The sequence below is a fragment of the Schistocerca piceifrons genome, chromosome 8, assembly GCF_021461385.2.
Source record: "Schistocerca piceifrons isolate TAMUIC-IGC-003096 chromosome 8, iqSchPice1.1, whole genome shotgun sequence".
In the NCBI taxonomy this organism is placed as follows: domain Eukaryota; kingdom Metazoa; phylum Arthropoda; class Insecta; order Orthoptera; family Acrididae; genus Schistocerca; species Schistocerca piceifrons.
This window is the reverse complement of record NC_060145.1, coordinates 24,178,848-24,204,376: the sequence shown is the minus strand read 5'-3', so window position 1 is coordinate 24,204,376 and position 25,529 is coordinate 24,178,848. Positions and strand designations below refer to the sequence as shown.

Sequence of the window (25,529 nt, the reverse complement as noted above, 5' to 3'; positions counted from 1 at the left end):
CACAGAAACAATAAAGATTTCTTTTCCTGCTCATGAAAGATAAATAATACTTTGCGTTGTTCTCTAATTAATTATGAATGGTGTAGTAATAAGGAATGACATATGAACAATGGTTTCAAACATCCCACTTCATTATATGCTTATGTATTTAGGAAAGCAATTTTAAAATGAAATTGATTTTTTTTACAAACAAAGAAACTGGAAAAACATATTTTTACTTATATTCTGTATTTTCTCTTTGGACAGCATTTGTTGAATGCTAACATAAATAAAATCTGCAACAAAACATATTCACATGCAGGATATCACATATAAAAGACCTTAATTGTAGAAGTAGACTATTATTCTAAAAAGACACAAACATTCCTCCTGGAATTGTGTGCCTGATCAGATGCTACATGATGAAAACATAAATTATTGTTGCAAAAAATTTTATGTTTTATCATGTAAACTTATTTTGGCAACTTAGAATTCACGGCTTACTTGATATGAGAATTACTAAGATACAGGGGATTTTATTACAATTTTGATTACCTCACAATGAAATGTTAGTGTTTCGGCAATGATAATAGGAATTACAGCATCTTACTGGCATGGACCATAGTTCTCAACAAAACAAGAAGAGTAATGAATGTTCTGGTATTAATTTAAATGCATCTATAATCTACCAGGTAACTATTTATTATTATTTACACCTGACAGTCAGTACCGCACACAGATGTCTCATACTTTAGAAGAGCAATGCCCATATCTCTCACAAAATATATGTGTACAAAAAGTAACATCTGATGTCTTGTGAAACCACACAACATATTAAAACTTTAAATGATGAATAATTACACACAAATGCACAAGATACAAATCTGTCATATGAGAAAAATCTGTGTACGAGAAAAAGTATTCAAGAGATTGCAGTTTGTCATATTTATGTGTGTGTAATGTTTTAAGTAAGTACATAAATAAGGAAAAGAGAAGGAGAATAAGAAGAAGAAAATAGAAACAATCAGATAAGCAAGATAAAGTGTAGAACTTACATATTAATTTTATCCATTTACAAGCATTCAGTGAACTAGTGTTATTGATTACACACAATTAATATCCAACATTTGCACTTTAGGTAAAAGTGCTGTAGGAACATATATAATGTGACAACAGCACCATTCCTTTCTTTATGTAACAGTTTCTTTTTGCACCATACAATGATACCTGACACTGGAACAGAATCTCTAGCATCCTTCTCCATCTTTCTTTGTCATACTGCATAAAACAATCAACATGAATGACATCATACACTGAACAATAATTTCTTGAGTAAGAATAGTGTGTACTTTACAGAATGATCTAGAAAGGTGTCTTGTAAATATGAATTTCGGATCAAACTATAGATACAAATGTATGTTGTGCAAATAATCACTGAAACTAAAAAAAATGTTGGCATATTTTATGCAAAAACCTCTCTCATATTGACATATGACTGATAACTGCTTTACACACACACTGAACAATGTTATACATGTTTATCTGGAACTTAATGGCTAGTTAACGAGCATGTGCTTTGCAGAATGGACGCCCTCCTTTGGCATAGAAGCTCTCTCCCTCCAAGTTCTTCTTACAGTTCTGTAAAACAGTGAAAATGAACAAAAATAGATAATGGAAAAGATAATTTAATTTCGACTGTACTGATAAGCATAAAGTAAAGCAAATAGCTGCATATTTTCTGATTCAGCAAAAACTAAGTGAGTTGGCACAGTGGTAAAGCACTTCTCTCATATTTGGATGGACAGTGCGTGACGAAGCAAGTTCGAATATTTTTTCTTCCCCTCTTGTTTTGCCATCTGCCTACTTAAATTCGTTTTTTCACTTTCAACTAATTACCATTAACATACATGAATATAATCTACATTTTCATAAAAGAGAAATGTTGACCCTTAGTTTTAAAGAATATCACACCGGACCTAATTTCGTGCTTAGTTTTATGTATGTAATTGATTTTCTAATTTATTCTGACTATTCCTAGTTAGTATCTTTTGTTATCGGGTGAAATCAGTAATTGTTTCATAATGTAAATCCTATTGTTGATATATAAACAAACATAAGTTCTGTAATAATTGTAAACATTTGGAGGACAAAATGCTAGAAATCTTAAAGGATCTATTTGGCTCTATTCGAAATCATGTTAACAAAGCCAGCCCTTAATTAATTCCAAAGTAATTAACAGTTGTGTCAAAAGTATTGATTGTGTAACAATATTTGTTAATTTCATGATTTAAACAAATAATTCGGCGTAACTCTTGCAGTAGAAGAAACTGTTAACCAATTTTTTGGTGTATTCAGTTAATTTAATGAGTTAAGTTTTAATTGGAATTTCTGTAAATTTAACTTTGAACAGTGTGTATTTTCAGTACCAATTATTGTGATGACATATAAAGGCCTGATTTTTGGTCACAGTCAGTCAGTCCACGGCCAAGTTTCAGACAAGAAACCTGTGTTGGTTACAACAATGCTTCAAATTAACTGTGGAATAGGTGTTACATCAATAGGCCATGTGTTAAAGCAATGACAGTGACTGTTCAATTTATTTGAAGGACTGTGAACTATGTCGTTATGTTTTTACTGCTGATAGATGTTCAACAGAAAACTATTGTAGCAGTAAGTGGAGATTCACCTGCAAACTATTAATGAGGCTTATGGAAAGTTTACACAACAGTACACTGGCCATACATATATAACTGTGTATTACTGGGGGGTTGTGCAAAGTGAAAGTAAACTACGGTAAAATGCAAATGTGTACCTGTGAGCTACATCATTTACAGTAGTTGCACATCCAACCCCTACTTTTTCAGCCAGTACGTTGACACCAAAGACAACAAACGAAGAATTAAAAAGCAGGTGCAACTGCTACAAATGATTTAAGTCCTCATCTGACCATCAAAATTTGGGAATTCTTTGATTTTCCTATACTGTTTAAGCCAGTCCTGGCAAGGTGAGCATCACAAGCCATCCTCTCAAATGAGTGCTGCCCCCCCCCCCTCCCCCTCCCAACTCGAACAGTACCATCACAGCACCACTGCATCCTGCAACTCGCTTATTTGTCTGCAGTTGGGTATAGCTCATGTTGTCATTTTGGTTATTACTGTGCCTATTTTCTGTTATGGTTCTTGAGAATGTATAAAAGAATACTGAAAACTGTGTATTCAGTGCGGAATGGGGGAGTAAATATTTTTTGTACACAATCCCAATGAAAATCCCAATGTTTAATATATGAAAAACGCTCAAGTCAAAACAAATACAGTAATCTTGCCCGCTATTTCTCTTTGTTCCATGAAGCATCACATGGGCTTTACTCTTGTGACAAAAATTGCATTTTAATGAATACGTTAAAAAAAGAAATACATTAGTTGCCTGGAGCTTCAAAGATTAACAAAAGTTAAACGGCAACTTATGTAGTATGCTTACAGCTAGCAAAAGATCAAAAATGCTTCAATGATGGTGTACTTGTGGTAAAATGTGCAACAGAAATGACAAAAGCATTTGGTTAAATGATGCCAAGGAATGTTTTAAAAAAGCTGCTTTGCATGCAACACTGTAAAAAGTGTAATCCTTTATATGGATCACAACATAAAAAAGAAACCAAATAATTTAATTGCAAACTGCCCATGTTATTAATTTTGTATGGACGAGAGTAGGCTACCGATTTGACAGCATTTCAAATGGTTCAAATGGCTCTGAGCGCTATGGGACTTAACATCTGTGGTCATCAGTCCCCTAGAGCTTAGAACTACTTAAACCTAACTAACCTAAGGACATCACACACATCCATGCCCGAGGCAGGATTCAAACCTGCGACCGTAGCAGTCGCGCGGTTCCGGACTTAGCGCCTCGAACCGCTAGACCACCGCGGCCGGCGACAGCATTTCACTTAACTTTTCTGTACACAAAGAGTTACATTAGTTTTGTTATTTGAATCAACAGGTCTGCATATTTTTAATGCCATTAAAAAGTGCTCTAACTGAACTGGTGGTTTTAAAAAATGCACTATAATTTGTAGTGATGGTGCACCACTTATTGTTGGGAGCAAAAATGGCTTTGTTGGTCAGTTAAGGAAAAACTGAATAAATTGTTTAACTTTTCACCGTATTAGTCATCAGTAAGCACTATGTGGGTAAGTGTCAGAATTCTGTCCAGTATGAAAGATGTAATACAAATTACATATATAATAATTTGAATAAATTAATCACTAGCTCATCACAGCTTTAAACAGTTTTTGGAAGAAGTTGATTCAGAATATGGAGAAATACTTCTTCAATCTGAAATTAATTTGCTGACTGCAGAAAATTATTAAGACTGTTTCGTTTTCTTCCCCCCCCCCCCCCCCCCCCCTCCCTCCCCTCCCTCCCCCTCTACTCTACTTGGAGAAGAACTTTCGGTCATTTTCCGAACTGCTATGAATTGGATTGTACACTCACATTCAAGCAGATATTTGAAATTAATTTTATTCTTTTTGGGTAGGTGGCCAAAAACTTTTATGGCTAAATATCTCATTAATTTCTGTGCAACAGTATGGCCGAGTGACAGATGGTGTAAATTATTTTTCCTTTTAGTATTATATGAAGTGTGATCAAAAAGTGGCAGGAATATTTTTTAATTTTGCAGGCTTCATAATCCTATTTTCAAAACTTTCTGGTACACATTTTCCTGATGTAGTTTTGCATTTTCAGCTTTCTTGAATATTTAGTTTATTGTTGTCAGTCGAAAATGTATACATGTTTTCAAGCACTTGGTGAAATTTTCCTGTTGAAAAAGATGGATCAAATAATTTCCACTAAATTTTGCTTCAAAAATGGAATAAAGTGCAACACCACATTCAAAATGTTGACTGTGGCATTTGGTGACTCTGCTATGAGTAAAATAAGAGTTTACGAGTGGTATAAATGTTTCAAAGAGGGTCAAGAAAATGTTGAAGATGACAACTGCCCTCAGCACCCAAGCACATCAATTACTGATGACAATATGGAAGAAGTAAAGAAAATGGTTCTGGAAAATTGCCAGATCACCATCAGGGAGCTTTCTGAGTTTGCTCTAGGTATGATGTCGGAACCAAGGCCCAGCCGTCCCATTGTAAATTGCCTGAAGAGCCAAGATGAAAAAAAATTTGGCAAGTTTGATCACCTGTGAAGGTTCTTCTCACTGTTTTCTCTGATTACAGTGGGATATTGTTTCACAAGTTCCTGTCTTATTGTTGTATGGTTGATAAGGTTTACTACCTGGAAGTTATGTGCCATTTTCATCACGCAATCTGAAGAAAATGACCAAAATTGTGGCATAACCATTTGTGGAAATTGCATCACGTTAATGCTCCCGCTCACACTTCAATGCTTGTTTGTGAAATTTTGGCAAAAAACAAAACCATTTTGTTTCCCCAACCACCGTATTCACTGGACGTCGCCCTCTGTGACTTATTTCTATTCCTGAGGCAGAAGAGCACCATGAAATGATATCGTTTCGCCAGCATTGATGATTAAAAACAGGATCACTGAAGGAGCTGAACCCCATAACAATAAGTGAGTTCCAGAAGTGCATTGGAAAAAGTGCTGGCACAGGTGTATTGTATCTGAGGGGGATTACTTTGAAGGGGAGAAAGTTGATATTGATGAATAAATAAAAATACTTGAAGAAAAACAAAAATTCCCATTGCTTTTTGATCGCACTTTGTTTATATTACTGTTACTTTTGTTGTCAAACTGTGGAATTGGATCTTCGAGCTTGGAGTGTGGATCAGTGGAACTGTGTCACCCGGTTGGATGAATCTCATTTCTTGTTACACCAGATTGATAGTCACACCCAGATATGTCATAATGCAGGTGAATGACTGCTCAAAGCGTATACCGTACCATGCTATGAACACAGGCTGGTGGGGTCAGTATCATGCTATGGGGGGCATTCTCCCATGAGCTACAATAATAACTGGAGGCACCTTGATAACCGTGGTGCAAGTGAACATTATTGCTTACCGCCTGCTCCTTATCTATATCTGACTCTACATCCACACTCTGCAAACCACTGTGAAGTACATGGCAGAGAGTACTTCCTATGTACCAGTTATTATAGCTTCTTTCTGCTTTATTCATGTATGGGGTGTGAGAAGGATGTGCATGCTGTAATTAGCCAGACACTGCCATCCAAATGGGAGTACTACATAGGTAATTGTAGAGTATTCCTAGATTCATCATTTAAAGTTGGTTCTTGAAACTTTCTAAGTATGCTTTCTTGGGATAGTTTGTGTCTGTCTTGAAGCATCTGCTAGTTCTGTTTCTTCAGCATTTCCATGACACTACCCCATGGATCAAGCAAACTACGAACACCCATGTGACTCTTCTCTGTATATGTTCAACATCTCATGTTAGTCCTATTTGGCACGGAACCTACACACATGAGCAACGGTGTATGTATAGTCAAAATGAAGAAATTTCTATCAGGAGTGTGCTTCTGAATAATTTGTTCTACATAGTTCTCATAGAGGCATTTAGCGATATTTTGCAGTTCTGCCCACAGCAATGTTATTCCATTTTATTACCCCCTCGTACTATTACTGAAAACAGATTTCAGCATTTTTGCTTTTGTTTTGCTACTCTCAATTTAAGTTCCTGTCTCCTCCTTAAGTGAATGGACACTAACTTTGGTACCAGTAAAAGCTTATAGACATGACCTGCATTTCTTTGGGCTTTGTGAGATGTCCTATGATAATATTCTGCTACAGTAGTCATTGAAGGGTTCATGCATTATCCTCTTGATGGTTAAACATGTTTCATTCAGCATCTCCCCATCTGTAGTTCTGCACTGTGTTGTATACTTATTATGCAGTAATCTGTACTTCTAGAAATTTCTTCATTTTGACTATACATCATGGAGTGTCCCTCCCATCATGAACTGCTCTAATTAGGTACATAGCTATCAAGTGTATGGCCAACTATTCCTCTAGTTGTTCTATATTGTTTCTCTCCAGTACTAAATGTTTTGAGTTTCTTATTGATATATGGCACTACTGCCTCTTTATCTACTTTGCTGAACATGTAAATCCTTCTACTTGTTTAGTTCTCCTTTGTACTTTGGTAGCTGTTGTTGCTACAACTGCCTCATGACACTGATACCAGTTTTTACATGGATGTCCTCAAAGAGGTAAGGTCTGTTTGTTGCTGTTGGATCTAATATATTTCTATCAGGAGTGTGCTTCTGAATAATTTGTTCTACATAGTTCTCATAGGGGCATTTAGCGATATTTTGCAGAATGTTTTGTCACTACCACCACTCACAAAACTGCAATTTTACCAATTGGTTGTTGGATAATTAGTCTCCTCCCATGAGGACAGCATGATTGGGAAACTTAACGTACTAGTGAACTTAGGTTTCCTCTAAAGATTTTTGTTACATCTGGAGATGGTTCCAATGGTAACTAGAATGATCTGATTATAAGTTTGGGTTCATCTTTCATACTGCCTCTTTCTCAAACTCACATGCAGTTTCAGTTTCTATAACTTTAGATGTGAGTTTCTTGTGTACTGCCACAAATACAATACATTCTATTACCATTAGCCTTTACACATACACTTTTATTTCCCTCAAGAATCTCATGGCCATCTATTATGAATTTTAACCAGCTTTCTGTGCCTAGTGTTATGTGAGCTCCACTGCCCTGTGGGAGCAATTCAAACTCTGGTACTTTGTTTCAAATGTTCTGGCAGCTAGTAACAAGGATTTTAATACTCTTGTCTGTGGAGGGCTTTTCTTTGGAGCTTATACTGACACTTCTGGGTCTCTTATAGCTATTGTTATACACTCCTGGAAATTGAAATAAGAACACCGTGAATTCATTGTCCCAGGAAGGGGAAACTTTATTGACACATTCCTGGGGTCAGATACATCACATGATCACACTGACAGAACCACAGGCTCATAGACACAGGCAACAGAGCATGCACAATGTCGGCACTAGTACAGTGTATATCCACCTTTCGCAGCAATGCAGGCTGCTGTTCTCCCATGGAGACGATCGTAGAGATGCTGGATGTAGTCCTGTGGAACGGCGTGCCATGCCATTTCCACCTGGCGCCTCAGTTGGACCAGCGTTCGTGCTGGACGTGCAGACCGCGTGAGACGACGCTTCATCCAGTCCCAAACATGCTCAATGGGGGACAGATCCGGAGATCTTGCTGGCCAGGGTAGTTGACTTACACCTTCTAGAGCACGTTGGGTGGCACGGGATACATGCGGACGTGCATTGTCCTGTTGGAACAGCAAGTTCCCTTGCCGGTCTAGGAATGGTAGAACGATGGGTTCGATGATGGTTTGGATGTACCGTGCACTATTCAGTGTCCCCTCGACGATCACCAGTGGAGTACGGCCAGTGTAGGAGATCGCTCCCCACACCATGATGCCGGATGTTGGCCCTGTGTGCCTCGGTCGTATGCAGTCCTGATTGTGGCGCTCACCTGCACGGCGCCAAAGACGCATACGACCATCATTGGCACCAAGGCAGAAGCGACTCTCATCGCTGAAGACGACACGTCTCCATTCGTCCCTCCATTCACGCCTGTCGCGACACCACTGGAGGCGGGCTGCACGATGTTGGGACGTGAGCGGAAGACGGCCTAACGGTGTGCGGGACCGTAGCCCAGCTTCATGGAGACGGTTGCGAATGGTCCTCGCCGATACCCCAGGAGCAACAGTGTCCCTAATTTGCTGGGAAGTGGCGGTGCGGTCCCCTACGGCACTGCGTAGGATCCTACGGTCTTGGCGTGCATCCGTGCGTCGCTGCGGTCCGGTCCCAGGTCGACGGGCACGTGCACCTTCCGCCGACCACCGGCGACAACATCGATGTGCTGTGGAGACCTCACGCCCCACGTGTTGAGCAATTCGGCGGTACGTCCACCCGGCCTCCCGCATGCCCACTATACGCCCTCGCTCAAAGTCCGTCAACTGCACATACGGTTCACGTCCACGCTGTCGCGGCATGCTCCAGTGTTAAAGACTGCGATGGAGCTCCGTATGCCACGGCAAACTGGCTGACACTGACGGCGGCGGTGCACAAATCCTGCGCAGCTAGCGCCATTCGACGGCCAACACCGCGGTTCCTGGTGTGTCCGCTGTGCCGTGCGTGTGATCATTGCTTGTACAGCCCTCTCGCAGTGTCCGGAGCAAGTATGGTGGGTCTGACACACCGGTGTCAATGTGTTCTTTTTTCCATTTCCAGGTGTGTATATACAGGATGAAGAGTCACCTAATATAAATAAGGCCTTGTGTTGCGCCTCCACACTCAGTTAGCTACCTGGCTAGCAGACTGATGCACACCGGCCTATTAGGGGTTGGATATAAATTTTTCAACCCTATGGTGTAAGTCACTTGACACAGAATCTTTGAAATCTCTGGTTCTATCTTTATATTCAACTAAAATTGAGGGGGTACTGATAATTTCTATGGACCATTCTGCAACTTTTGAGCTTTGTTGAAATTCAATGAGCAATAATGGTCTTCTAAACCCTCTCTTCCAGTCACTGGAATGATCCAAGTATGACCTTAGAGCCAGATGACATGCATCAATTGTTTCAATCTGCACTACAATTTTCAACTGGTTGGATCCTGTTCCCTCAGAGGCTGTCAGAACAGTCTCTTCAACATTATGAATGAGGCCCCACGCATACAAACTGAGAGCACCTGGTGCCATTTTGCTAAGGAGTATCATTATTTCCCATACGTTTGAAATTCTGATGGTTAATAGATATTAATAGACGTGTGCTTCCTCTTGACACAGGAAGCAGCATGTTTTCCAAAAGGAGAAGTGAGTCTCACTGCTCAGTTTTGGTTTCAGTCGAACTTGTTTGTTTGGGGTTGAATAAAGCACTCCAAGTTCTCCCTGGTCCCTGCCTCTCCTGTACATGGCACATAGCCCTACCACTGACACACCATTCATAGTCAAGTGGGTGCACAGTGATAGATCCCACACTTCCTTAGAGGAGACAGGATCCACATGAGAGAATAGTACTTCAAGTACCTTTGGTATCTCTGATACAAAACTCTCAGCAATCGTGCCAACACATACATTTGCTGCAACTTCCATTTCTTTGACAACAGCTAAGAAAATTTCCAACTGCTTATGGATGTCAACTAACTCACTCAGTGTTCCAAAACAGCATCCACAGTGGGGCTGCATTGTGGCTGGTGCAATGTTTTACAGAGCAGTAAACAAATAAAACTACTGTTGAGCATCAGCTCCATGCCCACAAGCCACTAGCCCATGATTTATGGGAATTGCACAGCCTATGCATAGACATCAGGTGCCACATACTCTGGAAACCTGCCAAAGATATGTGAAATATGTGTGACACTGAATCACTGCTGCATTGCACACTAAATATGGACCAACATGCTATTAAGCAGATGGTCAATGACTTTCACCTCATACCTGTCTGTACTAGTCTCCAACCATGCAAATGACACCGCTGCTGTTTGAAAATCATCATCAGATGATCACCTGAAGATGGCTTGCTAAGAAGCTGAAGTTGGTAATGATACTGTTTGTGTGATCTGAGGCTGGAATATACAATTATAAATTTGTCATATTTGCACATCCTGGTATTTATTTGTTCCACTATAGGTTTATTTAATTCACATTTTTTTTAGTTATTGGGTATTTTCTTTTCTTTGGTGTTGTTTTTTAGCATAACACTCCTGCAGTAGATGAAGCATGCTGCTGATTCTGACCATGCATCTGTTAACGAAATGTTTGAATCTGTTCCCACTCAGCTGATGGCCATGGTTTTGATTTGTTTAAACTTTTGGAAGATATTGTTCCAAAAGTCAAGTTTCTTTTGCATTTATTCATCTGCAAATACAGTGGCATTTGTTTCATGATATGTTTTTTTAATAGATTTTGCTATTTGATCCATAATTATGATGAAAAGAAGTGGGCACGGAGCAGTTCTGTGCTTTTTCTGTTTCTGTTTCAAACCATTCTGATATGCCACTTCTGCTACGTCTTTACACTTCCCTTGCTGCTTCCATATTTCCTGAGGATATATAAATATTTTTTGTGCCATTGAAAGAAGAGATCTGTGGACATTATTTTACAACAGGTGAATGAATTTGTGGGTAGCTTACGATAAACAGTTCTGCCAGTGACCTAAAGACCTCTGTGACAATGATTTTTGTCTTGACTCATAGTGGGATTCATTTCACAATATTTACAGAGATTGTCTTCAAGGTAATATATTTTCAATTAAACTTCTAGTGAGCAGGATCATTTTAATTCTACAGCCTCAAATATAATCCAGAACAGAACACAACAAAAACCTGGAGATGTAATTTACGGTACTGGTCTTTTGGTACATACAGAACCAACAAAACATTTATTACAGTAACATAGTAAACACTTAAGCTTTATTGTTAAATTAAAAATATTTTGACAGTATATGTGAAATATGTTTGCAATCTAAAAGTTTAAGAACATTAATCCTTTGACTGCTGTGGATGAGTTAACTCTTCATGCTCTGCTGTTCCCAGGTTCTAAAGATGTGTTTAGACACAGCTACTATATTTTTCTTAAGGACTATTGAAATGTTTATGCATTCTGTTTCACGATGCACTCACTGCTGTAGGTGAATTACTTCTGTATCTCAGTGAACAAAAAAGTTTCGAATATTTATCATATAATATATGTGCCTCTTTGCATGCTATAATTTGCAAAAAAACGTTGTTCCAGTATCTTGAACAGTTTATGAAACATGATGATTGTTACGATAATATGGGGATGGAATTGGGTGCATTATGCATGACCATCTGCCGGATATATATGATGACTGTTATCATAATATCGGCACAGAACTGGGTGCACCGTGCATGATCATTTGCAGATAGAAAAATCAATGTCTCAAGAAAAAAATGAGATATCATTCTGCTCTCAATTTTAAATGAAATTTTGATATCTTATCTACATTTCATACACAGCAGCATATGAACTAAAATCAACCATAAGCAAAGTCTACACAAAGCATTTTTATCTCTGCAAACTCTTTAAGATTTCATGCAATGTTTACTTAATTTGATGCAGTGTAGTAAGCATGATGCATAACAAAAGAAATTGAATTCTTTATCACGTGAAGATATCAGACAGTAAGACATGCAAAGATCATATTTTTTCACCAAATGTTTTTCTTGGAATTGGATGATAAGTCTCATAGCAGCCGGCTGGTCTATACAAACAAACTGGAAACACTACGCATGACTGTCCACTGGATATAAAAACCAATATTTCAAGAATGAAGTGAGATATTGTCTTGCTTTCAATTTTAAATAAAATTTTGATAGCAGCATTAAGCAAGCAGTACAGTGACAGCAAAGCTGCACTCTGCATGGAAGGCACACAGCACATCTGTAGCAGTCAAAAGGTTAAAACTTCATGTGGATGATTCTGTTAACTAAACTAAAATTGTTTCATATTAAATGATAAATGCTATTGGAAACATTGATATTATGTTTTTACTTCTGTATTATTCAACTTAAACAAATGAAAATTTTTGTGTACATACAGTGCAGTTAAAGCACTGGCTGTGGTAATTGTTGTTCAATGCCTCGACCCAGCGGTCTCCAGCTTCAATGGGGAATCCACAAGCAAAACATTTTGTTGTGAACAGTTCATTCCAATCTGGAAAAAAAATGCATGCTCATTTATTCTCGATAGACAAGAAATAACTGGATTTGTTATGGATTGTTTATATATTTTTTGCTTCCTTTCATAACTTTCTGCAAACAATTACAAACAATACATATAAAGAAATTGGAGAAGTTGATTACTGATACATACAAATATTATTTGTACAAATCGAAGTATCCTACTGCTTGGAAAGAAATATCTTAATATTATAAAAACAGTTATTGATAAGAAACTCCTTCAAGGCCATTTGAAAACAGCTTTCCCACTTGAATATATGAGGGTTGTCACTATCATTTTTATATTCAATGGGAGCTTATTGTAGATTCAATTCAATTCAATTCATTACCATCCATTTTATCATGTGCATGAAACAGGAATTGTCATATGGAAACAGAGAGAGAGAATGATTTATATTTTTAACAGTTATGAGAAATAACATTTTCTTACTTAAAAAGATTCACACAATCAGCTTTCGGCCATTAAGGCCTTTGTCAGCAAGTGCAACTTGCACACACATCTGCATTCTCAGAGAGCTGAAACTACACTGCGAGCAGCAGCACCAGTGCATGATGGGAGTGGCAATTGGGTGGGGGTAGTATGGTGGGAGTGGCGGAGAGTGAAGTGTTGCAGTTTAGACAGAGGGTAGGAGAGAAGGTGCGGAGGGGTGAGGGGGTAAGTAGTGGAAAGGAGAGAAATAAAAATAAAAATAAAAGAAATTAAAAGACTGGGCGTGGCGGTGAAATGACGGCTGTGTAATGCTACAGGCTGTGAAGCAGTCATTGAGATGAGGGGTATCATTTTTGGCAGCGTGTTCAGCTACAGGGTGGTCCACTTGTTTTTTGGCCACAGTTTGTTGGTGGCCGTTTATGCGGACAGACAGCTTGTTGGTTGTCATACCTACATAGAATGCAGCACAATGGTTGCAGCTTAGCTTGTAGATCACATGACTGGTTTCACAGGTAGCCGTGCCTTTGATGTGATAGGTAATGTTAATGGCCGGACTGGAGTAGGTGGTGGTAGGAGGAAGTATGGGACAGGTCTTGCATATAGGTCTACTACAGTCATATGAGCCATGAGGTAAGGGATTGGGAGCAGGGGTTGTGTAAGGATGGACGAGTATATTGTGTAGGTTCGGTGGATGGCAGAATACCACAGTAGGAGGGGTGGGAAGGATAGTGGGTAGGCCATTTCTCATTTCAGGGGATGACGAGAGGTAATCGAAACCCTGGTGGAGAATGTAATTCAGTTGCTCCAGTCCTGAATGGTACTGAGTTATGAGGGAAATGCTCCTCTGTGGCTGAACTGTGGGACTTTGAGAGGTGGTGGGAGACTGGAAAGATAAGGCACAGGAGATCTGTTTTTGTACAAGGATGGGAGGATAATTACAGTCAGTGAAGGCTTCAGAGAGACCCTCGGTATATTTAGAGAGGGACTGCTCATCACTGCAGATGCGACGACCACCGGCGGCTAGGCTGTACGGAAGGGACTTCTTGGTATGAAATGGGTGGCAGCTGTCAAAGTGGAGGTATTGCTGATGGTGAGTAGGTTTGATATGGACAGAGGTACTGATGTAGCCATCTCTGACGTGAAGGTGGCTTGTTGGGTTGAATTGGAACAGGTGAAACAAATGGGGGAGAAGTTGTTGAGGTTCTAGAGAAATGTGAATAAGGTGTCCTCAACTTCAATCCAAATAACAAAGATGTCATCATGAATCTGAACCAGGTGAGTAGGTTAACATAGGATGGTGCTATGCTGGTGCCCATAGCCCTACTGCGGATTTGTTTGTAGGTAATGCCTTCGAAGGAAAAGTAATTGCGGGTGAGGATATAGTTGGTCATGGAGACTAGGAAGGAGGTTGTTGGTTTGGAATCCATAGGGTGTCTGGAAAGGTAGTGTTTGATAGCAGTAAGGCCATGGGCATTAGGAATGTTAGTGTACAGGGCAGTGGCATCAATAGTGACAAGCAGGGCACTGTGTGGTAAAGGGAGAGGAACTGTGGAGAGTCGGTCAAGGGAATGGTTGGTATCTTTTATATAGGAGGATAGGTTCTGGGTAATAGGTTGAAGGTGTTGGTCAACGAGAGCAGAGATTCTCTCATGGGGCACAGTAACCAGCCACAATGGGGTGTCCTGGGTGGGTTTATGGACTTTAGGAAGCATGTAGAAGGTGGGAGTGCGGGGAGTGGTAGGTTATAAGTAGAGAGATGGACTCTGGAGAGAGGTTCTGGGATGGGCCTAAGGATTTGAGTAGTGACTGGAGATCCTGCTGGATTGCTGGAATGGAATCACTGTGGCATGGTTTGTGGATGGAAGTATCTGACAGCTGACAGAGTCCTTCTGCCACGTAATCCTTGTGGTTCAAAACTACGGTGGTGGAATATTTGTCTGCAGGTGGGATTATAAGATCGGGATCAGTTTTTAGATGGTGGACTGCAGTTCTTTCTGCTGATGTAAGGTTAGTATGCAGTTTGAGGGATTTGGGGAATGATGGTGAGGCAAGGTTCCAGGATAAGAAATTCTGGAAAGTTAACAGGGGGTGGTTTAGAGGCAGTGGGGGTGGATCACGGTTGGATGGAGGAGTGAACTGAGTTAGGCAAGGTTCAATGTTGGTCTTTGGTTGAGTCTGATTGGTCGGGTTGGTGGCGAAAAAGTGTTTCCACTGTAGGGACTGGGAGAAGGAGAGAAGGTCGTTAACTAGTCCTGCATGGTTGAATTTGGGAGTGGGGCAAAAGTTGAGGCCTTTGGAAAGGTCTGATATTTCTGTGGGACTAAGGCTTCTGGAGGAAAGGTTCATGACTGTGTTGCGGGTCTGTCTGGGTTTTGAGTTCTGTGTGATGGTGGGAGGGAGTTTCGGAGGGTGGGGTAAGTGTAGTAGGTCTGCGAGACAAGGTTTGTCAGCTATGAGGGGGCGTGGGGGAGGTTTGGAGGTTGTTGTAGAAGTGGTGGACAGTGGTACTTCGAGGTGGGAGTAGGAAGTGAGCAGGATGGAGAGCTTTTTGAGGTGGCGTTGTGCATGTTGCTCAAGTTCCTGCAGGGCAAGAGTTTCAATGTGTGTCATGGGTTCCAGGCATTTGGGATTACATAGCAGGAGAATTTTGTGGATAGAGAGAAGGTACTGCAAGGAGGATTGGGCTTGGTTGATATGGTTTTGTGGACTATGTTGGTGAGGGCTAAGGATGGGCAGAATCTCAACAGGTGGAGGTCATTGTAGAAGGAGGGGTGGCAACCAGAGATGGGTAATTTGATGGTAACGCCATTAGGGGGGATTTCATGAGCCAAGCAACAATGCAGGAACAGTATGTGGGACTGGGATCTGGCTAGGGATAAGGAAACTTTTCTGTATTGACGCAGATGGAAGGAGCAACAATCCATGGTAGTGCAAAAATGCGAAAAAATACGTAAGAAAGTAGAGTTACGTCCAAAAAATTACGCAAAAATACACCCAAATACATGTGAAAAGTATGAAATGGATGCACAGGGGAAAAAAGAGATGAAATCTGAGGAAGATGATGATAGTGGAAGGAAAAAAATTCCCTAAAATTGGCGAGAAGTCACAAAGGTCAAAGTAGAGAATAACTCATCTTTTTACTGTGCCTATCATGGCTCAGCATCTCCGCTATATGGTGAGTAGCAACTTTCCTTCTCTTGTATTGTTACATTCCACCCTGGACTTTCCATTTCCATTGTATGATTTTCTTACTTACACTTAACAAATTTTGTCTTCTTTTTACATGCAGGATGAAAAAAAGAAGAAGAAAACTATTTTTTCTGTACTGCGAGTTAGTGAGTCTTTGTGAAGGTTTTGCTTCTGCCTTGTGTCATGAATGGGAATATTACAGTTACTCTGGGAAAAATGTTGATTATAACTAACATTAAGTGAGTACAAGTACTGACTCGTGAGTGTCAATATCCCAAGGGTCTTGAATAGGTACCTACATACCTACAAGATGTCCATCCTGTAACACAATAGTTCAACCTCACAGCACATTTTTGTGGTTTAAAAACTTTTTTTCATTTTTGGGCATTTCCCCAGAATATTATATCACAAGAGAGCAGATAGTGGAAATATGCAAAATATGACAATGTTATTATCTCCATGTCAACAAAGGATAAAATAGCTGTTATTGCAAAGCATGCTGAGCTTAATTTCTCAGCAGGTAATCATTAGGTTGATTCCATCTTAATTTATAATTCATTTGTATCCCCAGAAATCTTAAATGTGAACTTTCATTTATTTTCTGATCATTACCATCTATTTCAAGAGCTTGTTGTTTGTTATTTGCTGACTGAGAAGTTTCATGGTAGATTATTTTCTATGAACGATTTCATGGTAGATTATTTTCTATGAACGATTTCTGTACTTGTGATGTTATTGTTTCAGATGTAATCTGCATTGAAGATTTCACACACTTGATCATGATACCTGTGTCATCAGCAAATATTACTGTGCTTGTTCAAAACACGTACGGAAATTCCATTGGGTGACATTGTCAACAACTGCCGATATTTTGACAGAAGCACACCCTGCCATTTTCAAGGCATAACTGCAATAAGTAAGCACTGTGCAAAAGAATTTAAAACCTTTGTTTTCAGAGAATCTGGAAAGATAACACTCACCAACACTGCAAATGCTAGCACCATCACAAACCAAAGATGAGCAATGTCAGAAGGTACTGAAAGTGAAACTAATAAACAACGGGTTAGGTACCATTAACCCTGTCCCTCCGTTTTATGCCAAGGGAGAGTGCAGGATCACATGCATTACTTAAATAAAAACCACCACCTCCATTTATAAGGTTACTTGCTAATTTAATTTCAACAGCTTCCTTAACAACACCATCTCTTTAGCTGGAAGCCTGTGCCAGAATTTCTGTGTTGTTATACTCCATATGATGACTGATGCCACGACAATGTTGTAAAAAGGCAGATTTGCTTGGCTGTTGTAAGTGTGTGTAATGCTTATGCTCAGTACAACTGTCTTCCACAGTCCTCGAAGTCTGGCCAATGTACGACATGCCACAACTGCAAGTAATATGGTAGACATTTGTTTTACACAAACCAAAATCAGCCTTAATGGAAACTTAAAGAACCCTCCCAATCTTAGATGGTGGTCGAAAAACACACTTCACATTGTATTTCCATAAAATATGACCAATCCTGTTCAAAATACTCCCTGCATAAGACAGAAAGGCCTTAGACTTTAGTACCACCTCAATATCATTATCGCTCCCCCAGCACACAATTGGTCGACAGAGCAACGCGCACTGATATGTCTTCCACTATAACTGTTCTGATGAAAGGTGACTTTGACATGGGCTAACTCAGCTGACAAACTCCTTGGGTCAGAGATGACTACAGCACTGTGAACGAAGTTCGAAGAACCCCTTCACATTGAGCTGGATAGTGACGCACATCATCCTGCAGATACAAGTTAGTGTTAGTAGGCTTCCCTTATATGGCATGTCCCAAGGTACCATAAACCTTCCTCCTGACCAACACATCAAGAAAGTGATGACAACCATTAGGCATCATGGCAGTGAGAGTTTGAACAACCTTTTTAGAACACTTGAATTCAATACACCTGAATATTTGTTTCATGATGGAAGTAGAAAAGGGTGACTGTCTTGCCTTCCTTGATCTGTTGATCAGAAGGAAGGTTTATGGTACATTGGGACATGCCATATAAGGGAAGCCTACTCACACTAACTTGTACCTGCAGTATGATGTGTGTCACTATCCGGCTCAATGTGAAGGGGTTCTTTGTACCTTGGTTCACAAGGTTCTTGTCATCTCTGACCCAAGGAGTTTGTCAGCTGAGTTAGGTTTGTCAGCTGAGTTAGCCCATCTCAAAGTTACTTTTCATCAGAACAGTTAAATGAAAGACAGATCAATGTGTGTTGCTTTATCGACTAACAGTGCGCTAGGGGAGTGATGAATACTGAGGTGGTATCAAAATCTAAGGCCTTTCTGTCTTACGCAGGGAGCATTTTGAATAGGAGTGGTTGTATTTTGTGGATGAAGTGTCTTTTCTGTCCACCATTTAAGATCAGGGTCCTTTTAGTTTCCGTGTAGAATGACCTTTGTTTGCATAAGCTGGTTGTCTACAATATTCCTTGCAGTTGCGGCATGTCATATATTGCACTGTGAAAGACAGGCACACTGAGCATAAGCATCACATACACTTAACAACAGTGAAGCAAATCCACCATTGCAGAACACTATCTTGGCACTAGTTATCCTATGGAATATAACAACACAGAGATTCTGGCATGCACTTCCAGCTACTGGGATAATGTTATTAAGGAATCTGTTGCAATTAAATTAACAAGTAACCTTATAAATAGAGATGGTGGCTTTATTTAAATTATGCATGGAGTCCTGCTTTCTTCCTTGTCAAAAAAACAGAGAGGCAGAGTTAATGTTACCTCACCCATTGATTATTAATTTTACTTTCAATAACTTCTGGTTGGTCATCTTTGGTTTGTGATGGTGCTAGTGTTTACAGTGTGTGAGAGTGTTATCTTTCTAGAGTTCTCTGGAAACTGAGGTTTTAAATTATCTTATACAGTGCTTATTTTCTACCATTATGACTTGAAAATGGCACGGTGTGCTCCTGTTGAAATATCGGCACTTGACGACGTCACTCAACTGCATTCCCATAAATTTTTTGAACATTGTGTACACTGGGAGAAACTCAGGTCTTGCATTACTATGTTTTCCTTGTTATTTATTAATGCTGGTAGGTCACTAATGCTCACTAAGAAGATCAGTGGTACAAGGATTGAGCCTTTGGGAACATAATACTTCATAGTACCCTACTATGATTTTACTGTTTACACACATCAAAATATTAACTGCTTTGAGTTTCTGTTTAAAGTGTAGCACCTAACAAAGAAATTTGAGAATACAGATTCTATTGTAAATAATAAACTGTAAATGTGGTAACTGTAGTTACCAGATAATACTAGCAAAAACACACACTACTAAAATGAGCTAAGAATGCAAGCTTACTGTTACTTCCATTACACAGGCAGCTGTATGTAGTGATTTCCTATGATTAGATAGATATAAAAATCAGAAAACTCTTTCTCAATATTATTTCAATCTCATAAAATTGCTCCATATGGCCATAATTGTGTGTAACGGAGGTGAAAATAAACCTGAATTCTCAGTGCACTTGTATAGAGCACGCTGTGTCACCAAGTATGAATTTGTCTATGTAGCTTGTTTACACTGCTCACTGTAACTTGCAGGTCATTTAAAGCTTAGACCATGTACATATGTCACTTCACAACCAGAAGGATAGTAAGAGAAGTCAGATGCTGAATTGGCTTATGTAAGATATGTCCACCCAATGCCTCTTTCCTCACGAACAATCACAGATGAATGGGAATGAAAGATAACGCACAAAAATTTGTGCAAAGAACATTTGTATGCATGGGCCTTGTCATATCCACACATTGCCTGATTGTGCAAACAGTCTGCCATGAGTCCCCTTCTTTGCTTGGGAGCTCATGCTGCATTTATTGTGGTGAAGCAGTGGCAGAAAAAGAAAATGCAAAAGTGACTGCAGTTAAAGAAGTATCTAAGTAACAGACGTATGAGAATATGAAGTGACAATAATATCTTGTTTGCAAATTTCAGAAGGAGGTCACAGTGAGATTTTAGATGTTGTGCTTGGGAAACAGATGTGACACAGCTGGCAATAACATTACACTAGCTAGTAACTAGTGACTTATACCAGTTTGTTATTTCACATTTCCAGACAAAGGATTTCAGTGATTGCTCCTGAAACAGAGAAATATTTAAGGGAGATTCTTGGTCACTATGTGAAGGTTAATTAACTTTCAGGGCATCATTTGTATTTTATTTTATAAAAAAGTTGTTTACACAACTTTAATAATGAAAGTGCAGTAGCCACCAGAAAGATTGCGGGAGGCGCACATCGGCACGGCACATCACGGACAGCAGTTGCTGCAAGTACCCTTACCCAGAGGGTAAGCGAGAATTCGGCCGCGACCTCTGCCGGCGAAACTACAACAATCCAGGCAGCATGGGCCGTGCCCAGTCAGTTCACATCGGGCATGCCTATCAGACGGTTCCCAGTCTACACTATGTGAAGTGCGACGGAAACGTGAATTGTGTTACTACAGAAAGATTATCACAGATTAGCAGCCTTGAACTCGACAAGTTTGGGAATGTTACAGATACCAAAATCCATTAGAACAGTCGTTATGTTTTCCAATTTTATATTTTTTGCATCATCAGTGTCCTACATTTCTGTTTCTAGTAGTTTGTTGAGGAGCTACACACACACCATTATTTCTTTTGTTCAGATGTCAGGCTCCTCAGTTGTTGTGCCATTAAGTTGCCGTAGCATGAATATTAATAAAGTTTTCATAAACAGCATAAATTTCTGGCTTAGTCTTCTCTGTTTTCCTCTCATGAAACTTATGCTACCTTATTCTTTACAGTAACATGACCAAAGGCTTTGTATTTAATACTTGATGCTCGGGGCAGCAAATCTCACATTTTTATTCAAATATTCTTAAAAGTGGCATACCATATGACTTTTCTATGTCTTTAATCATCTACACATTCAAGCATACTTCCTTCGGAGTCAGCAGATGTTACTGCATGTGAATCCCTCCACAGAATAACCACAGTGCACTACACAGTGAAACACACATGGACCCCAGCTGCCTGTTTTCTGCTAAAAAGTGCAAAAATTCCCACCAAAGGTGGGAAGCAATGCGCTTTATGCACTGTATCCATTTCCAGAAAGTTACACATGCTGAAAAAATGATACTGGGGTCCTCTCACTGATCATTGCAGGATTTGTCTAACACCTGATAACCATTGTAGAAGATTGTGGAAGCAGCCAGGCACCTATGCCAGCAGGGAGGTGTGTTAGCCATCTTCCACCCTTGCAGCCATTTTGGCAATGGGTCCATCTAGCTAGAAAATTATGAGCACACTGCACTTCTTAGTGAGTTTGATGAATTTCATTGTTTATGCTTGGGACAGGTGAAACCTGCAGTTCATTATCACAAGATACTCTTCACATACTGGATGATCTCAGGTGGACTCCCACTGAAAGAGTAGGACAGCATTGACAAGCAATGTTTTGAACATCTTGTGGGCAATGTGCTAAGGGCAGAGTGCATATGCAGACCAGGAAAAAAAATTCCCGGATTTTTCCCAGATTTCCCAGTTAAAAATACATTTTCTCTGGGGTGAAATTTCACTTTTTCCATGTTAAGTGACAGTATACTTCTCCTCGGAACTGTAAAACTTGTCAATCCTTTGAATGGTTATGGTTTTATACACTGGCACTTAAGAAAATGAAACTCAGGGAAAAAAACACATTTTGGAAAGATGTTTGATGTGCAGCAACATGCACACAGCATATTTTTGTATTACGAAAGTATTTCACCAAACACCACATGTTACTTTCCGTAGCATTGAAATCGAGATTGTGATGTGCTTTTTTAGCCAGTCATGCCTCATGTCACGTGATCTCACCAGCTGATGACAGTGGATATTCAGAGCATAGGACACGTGATATAGCCAGCCAATAGCAACATCACTGTTAAGTAGCATGAACACAAGAAAAGCTTTCACATATAATAGTGGTCTCTAAGATTAATAAGCTGCAAGAGAAGCTAAGCTTTCACATATAATGTTGGTCTTTTTTGCACATGTTACACTTTAAGATACATCACACAGATGTGCCAGTAAAATTTTTCTTCTAAATGGTCACCCTCAAAGAGTTGATATTTAAATGAGAATCAAACCCTCTGTGGTTTAAGAAATTCATGGTACATTCTCGCACATAGTTCATCTTGCATAAAAGGAAATTTACTTTGGAAGTAACACATTTAAAAACATCCATTTGCAATATTTTCCCGCGACCTGTTAGAAATAGGTTCATTTCAGCAGTTGCCAGAGAGCGCCAGATAACAGGCTTCATCGCACTTGCGCAGCTATGATGACGCAGGAAGCCCATATGTTCATACGTGTAAAACATTAAAAGATGTTACATTATGTCCTAAAAGACACAAGACAGAGAATACTCCAAGAGCGTCGAAATTTTGCAAACCATACTAAAACGCATAATTTGGCTTAATGTGCACATACGTATGTCCAGATTTGGATGTAAATTTTCTTGGAATACCTGTACTGTATTATCTCATGTTTGGTTCTTTATTATGGCAATACGCCATACATGCTAGATGATGAAAACATGCACTTGAAATTTAGCAGACAGTTAAAACAAGCCAGTAGTGTGGAATTAAACACTTCGTTTCAGATAAATTGACTGACTGAAAAAGAATAATAAAAGCCAAATTTTTTTAGCAAACTGACAAAAATAGCTTCATTGTTCTGCAAGGTGATTAAAGCTTGACTGTCAGAAAGGTGGAAATAAAATATAATCTGAAACTAATAACATATTTTAGCCTTCCATAATTATTTGAATGTATTTTAATTCACCTGATAGCTCCCAGCCACTGAAATCTGTTTTGTTTTCATTCGACACGAGAGCAATAAACGAAGATGAAACAGCAAAATCACTAAACACAAACACGGGTCATGTGGAGACTACCCACCTCCCCACTACAACTCAGACTGCTCTGTGCATCAGCCCCAGATCTACGATATTTCCAAACCGGGGCAATACTAGATAGTGACGCCTCCCCCCCCCCCCCCCCCCCCTCCTCCCTCAAGCATTTGAGGTAGGGGGAAAAAAAAGACTTTTCAAAAATATTTTCATTTTGCAGCGTATATCTTTTTGAAGAGTCTGATACAGAAAACATATGTGTTCGAGGAAATGTAAGACATGTTATTTGGTCTTAAGTGTGCCAAAGTGCAGTGCCACACCTCTTCACACAGCATTCTTCTATCACACGTCACTGTATTCCACTCTGTGGAATTCAAAGTGTAATATTTTGTAATGGATGCCATCAAACTATATTCAGGACAACGGCAATTAAAATGTCCTGTAGTGCCTCTCCTGCTCCCAGTCGGTTAGTTTGGCACCCTGCCCTCTACATCTACATCTACATCTATACTCCGCGAGCCACCTTACAGTGTGTGGCGGAGGGTACTTATTGTACCACTATCTGATCCCCCCTTCCCTGTTCCATTCACGAATTGTGTGTGGGAAGAACGACTGCTTGTAAGTCTCCGTATTTGCTCTAATTTCTCGGATCTTTTCGTTGTGATCATTACGCGAGATATATGTGGGCGGTAGTAATATGTTGCCCATCTCTTCCCGGAATGTGCTCTCTCGTAATTTCGATAATAAACCTCTCCGTATTGCGTAACGCCTTTCTTGAAGTGTCCGCCACTGGAGCTTGTTCAGCATCTCCGTAACGCTCTCGCGCTGACTAAATGTCCCCATGACGAATCGCGCTGCTTTTCGCTGGATCATGTCTATCTCTTCTATTAATCCAACCTGGTAAGGGTCCCATACTGATGAGCAATACTCAAGAATCGGACAAACAAGCATTTTGTAAGCTACTTCTTTCGTCGATGAGTCACATTTTCTTAGAATTCTTCCTATGAATCTCAACCTGGCGCCTGCTTTTCCCACTATTTGTTTTATGTGATCATTCCACTTCAGATCGCTCCGGATAGTAACTCCTAAGTATTTTACGGTCGTTACCGCTTCCAATGATTTACCACCTATGGCATAATCGTACTGGAATGGATTTCTGCCCCTATGTATGCGCATTATATTACATTTATCTACGTTTAGGGAAAGCTGCCAGCTGTCGCACCATGCATTAATCCTCTGCAGGTCTTCCTGGAGTACGTACGAGTCTTCTGATGTTGCTACTTTCTTGTAGACAACCGTGTCATCTGCAAATAGCCTCACGGAGCTACCGATGTTGTCAACTAAGTCATTTATGTATATTGTAAACAATAAAGGTCCTATCACGCTTCCTTGCGGTACTCCCGAAATTACCTCTACATCTGCAGATTTTGAACCGTTAAGAATGACATGTTGTGTTCTTTCTTCTAGGAAATCCTGAATCCAATCACAAACCTGGTCCGATATTCCGTAAGCTCGTATTTTTTTCACTAAACATAAGTGCAGAACCGTATCAAATGCCTTCCTGAAGTCCAGGAATACGGCATCAATCTGCTCGCCAGTGTCTACGGCACTGTGAATTTCTTGGGCAAATAGGGCGAGCTGAGTTTCACATGATCTCTGTTTGCGGAATCCATGTTGGTTATGATGAAGGAGATTTGTATTATCTAAGAACATCATAATACGAGAACACAAAACATGTTCCATTATTCTACAACAGATTGACGTAAGCGAAATAGGCCTATAATTATTCGCATCTGATTTATGACCCTTCTTGAAAATGGGAACGACCTGCGCTTTCTTCCAGTCGCTAGGTACTTTACGTTCTTCCAGCGATCTACGATAAATTGCTGATAGAAAGGGGGCAAGTTCTTTAGCATAATCACTGTAGAATCTTAAGGGTATCTCGTCTGGTCCGGATGCTTTTCCGCTACTAAGTGATAGCAGTTGTTTTTCAATTCCGATATCGTTTATTTCAATATTTTCCATTTTGGCGTCCGTGCGACGGCTGAAGTCAGGGACCGTGTTACGATTTTCCGCAGTGAAACAGTTTCGGAACACTGAATTCAGTATTTCTGCCTTTCTTCGGTCGTCCTCTGTTTTGGTGCCATCGTGGTCAACGAGTGACTGAATAGGGGATTTAGATCCGCTTACCGATTTTACATATGACCAAAACTTTTTAGGGTTCTTGTTTAGATTGTTTGCCAATGTTTTATGTTCGAATTCGTTG

The 25,529-nt window shown here is 39.8% G+C and overlaps 1 protein-coding gene across 4 annotated transcripts in view; it reads right to left on the bottom strand.

Annotated features, from left to right (window-relative positions):
• Window positions 1-209: 209 nt before the first annotated feature.
• Window positions 210-25,529, bottom strand: part of LOC124711327 (PDZ and LIM domain protein Zasp-like) — a 296,730-nt gene continuing 271,410 nt past the window's right edge. For all 4 annotated transcript variants that reach the window (XM_047241348.1, XM_047241347.1, XM_047241349.1 and 1 more), the window contains 2 exons: window positions 12,579-12,694; window positions 210-1,617 (listed from right to left, as the gene is read on the bottom strand). In XM_047241348.1, the coding sequence (XP_047097304.1) occupies window positions 1,540-1,617; window positions 12,579-12,694 (194 nt within the window). In that variant the 3' untranslated portion in view covers window positions 210-1,539. The remainder of the gene's footprint in view (window positions 1,618-12,578; window positions 12,695-25,529) is intronic.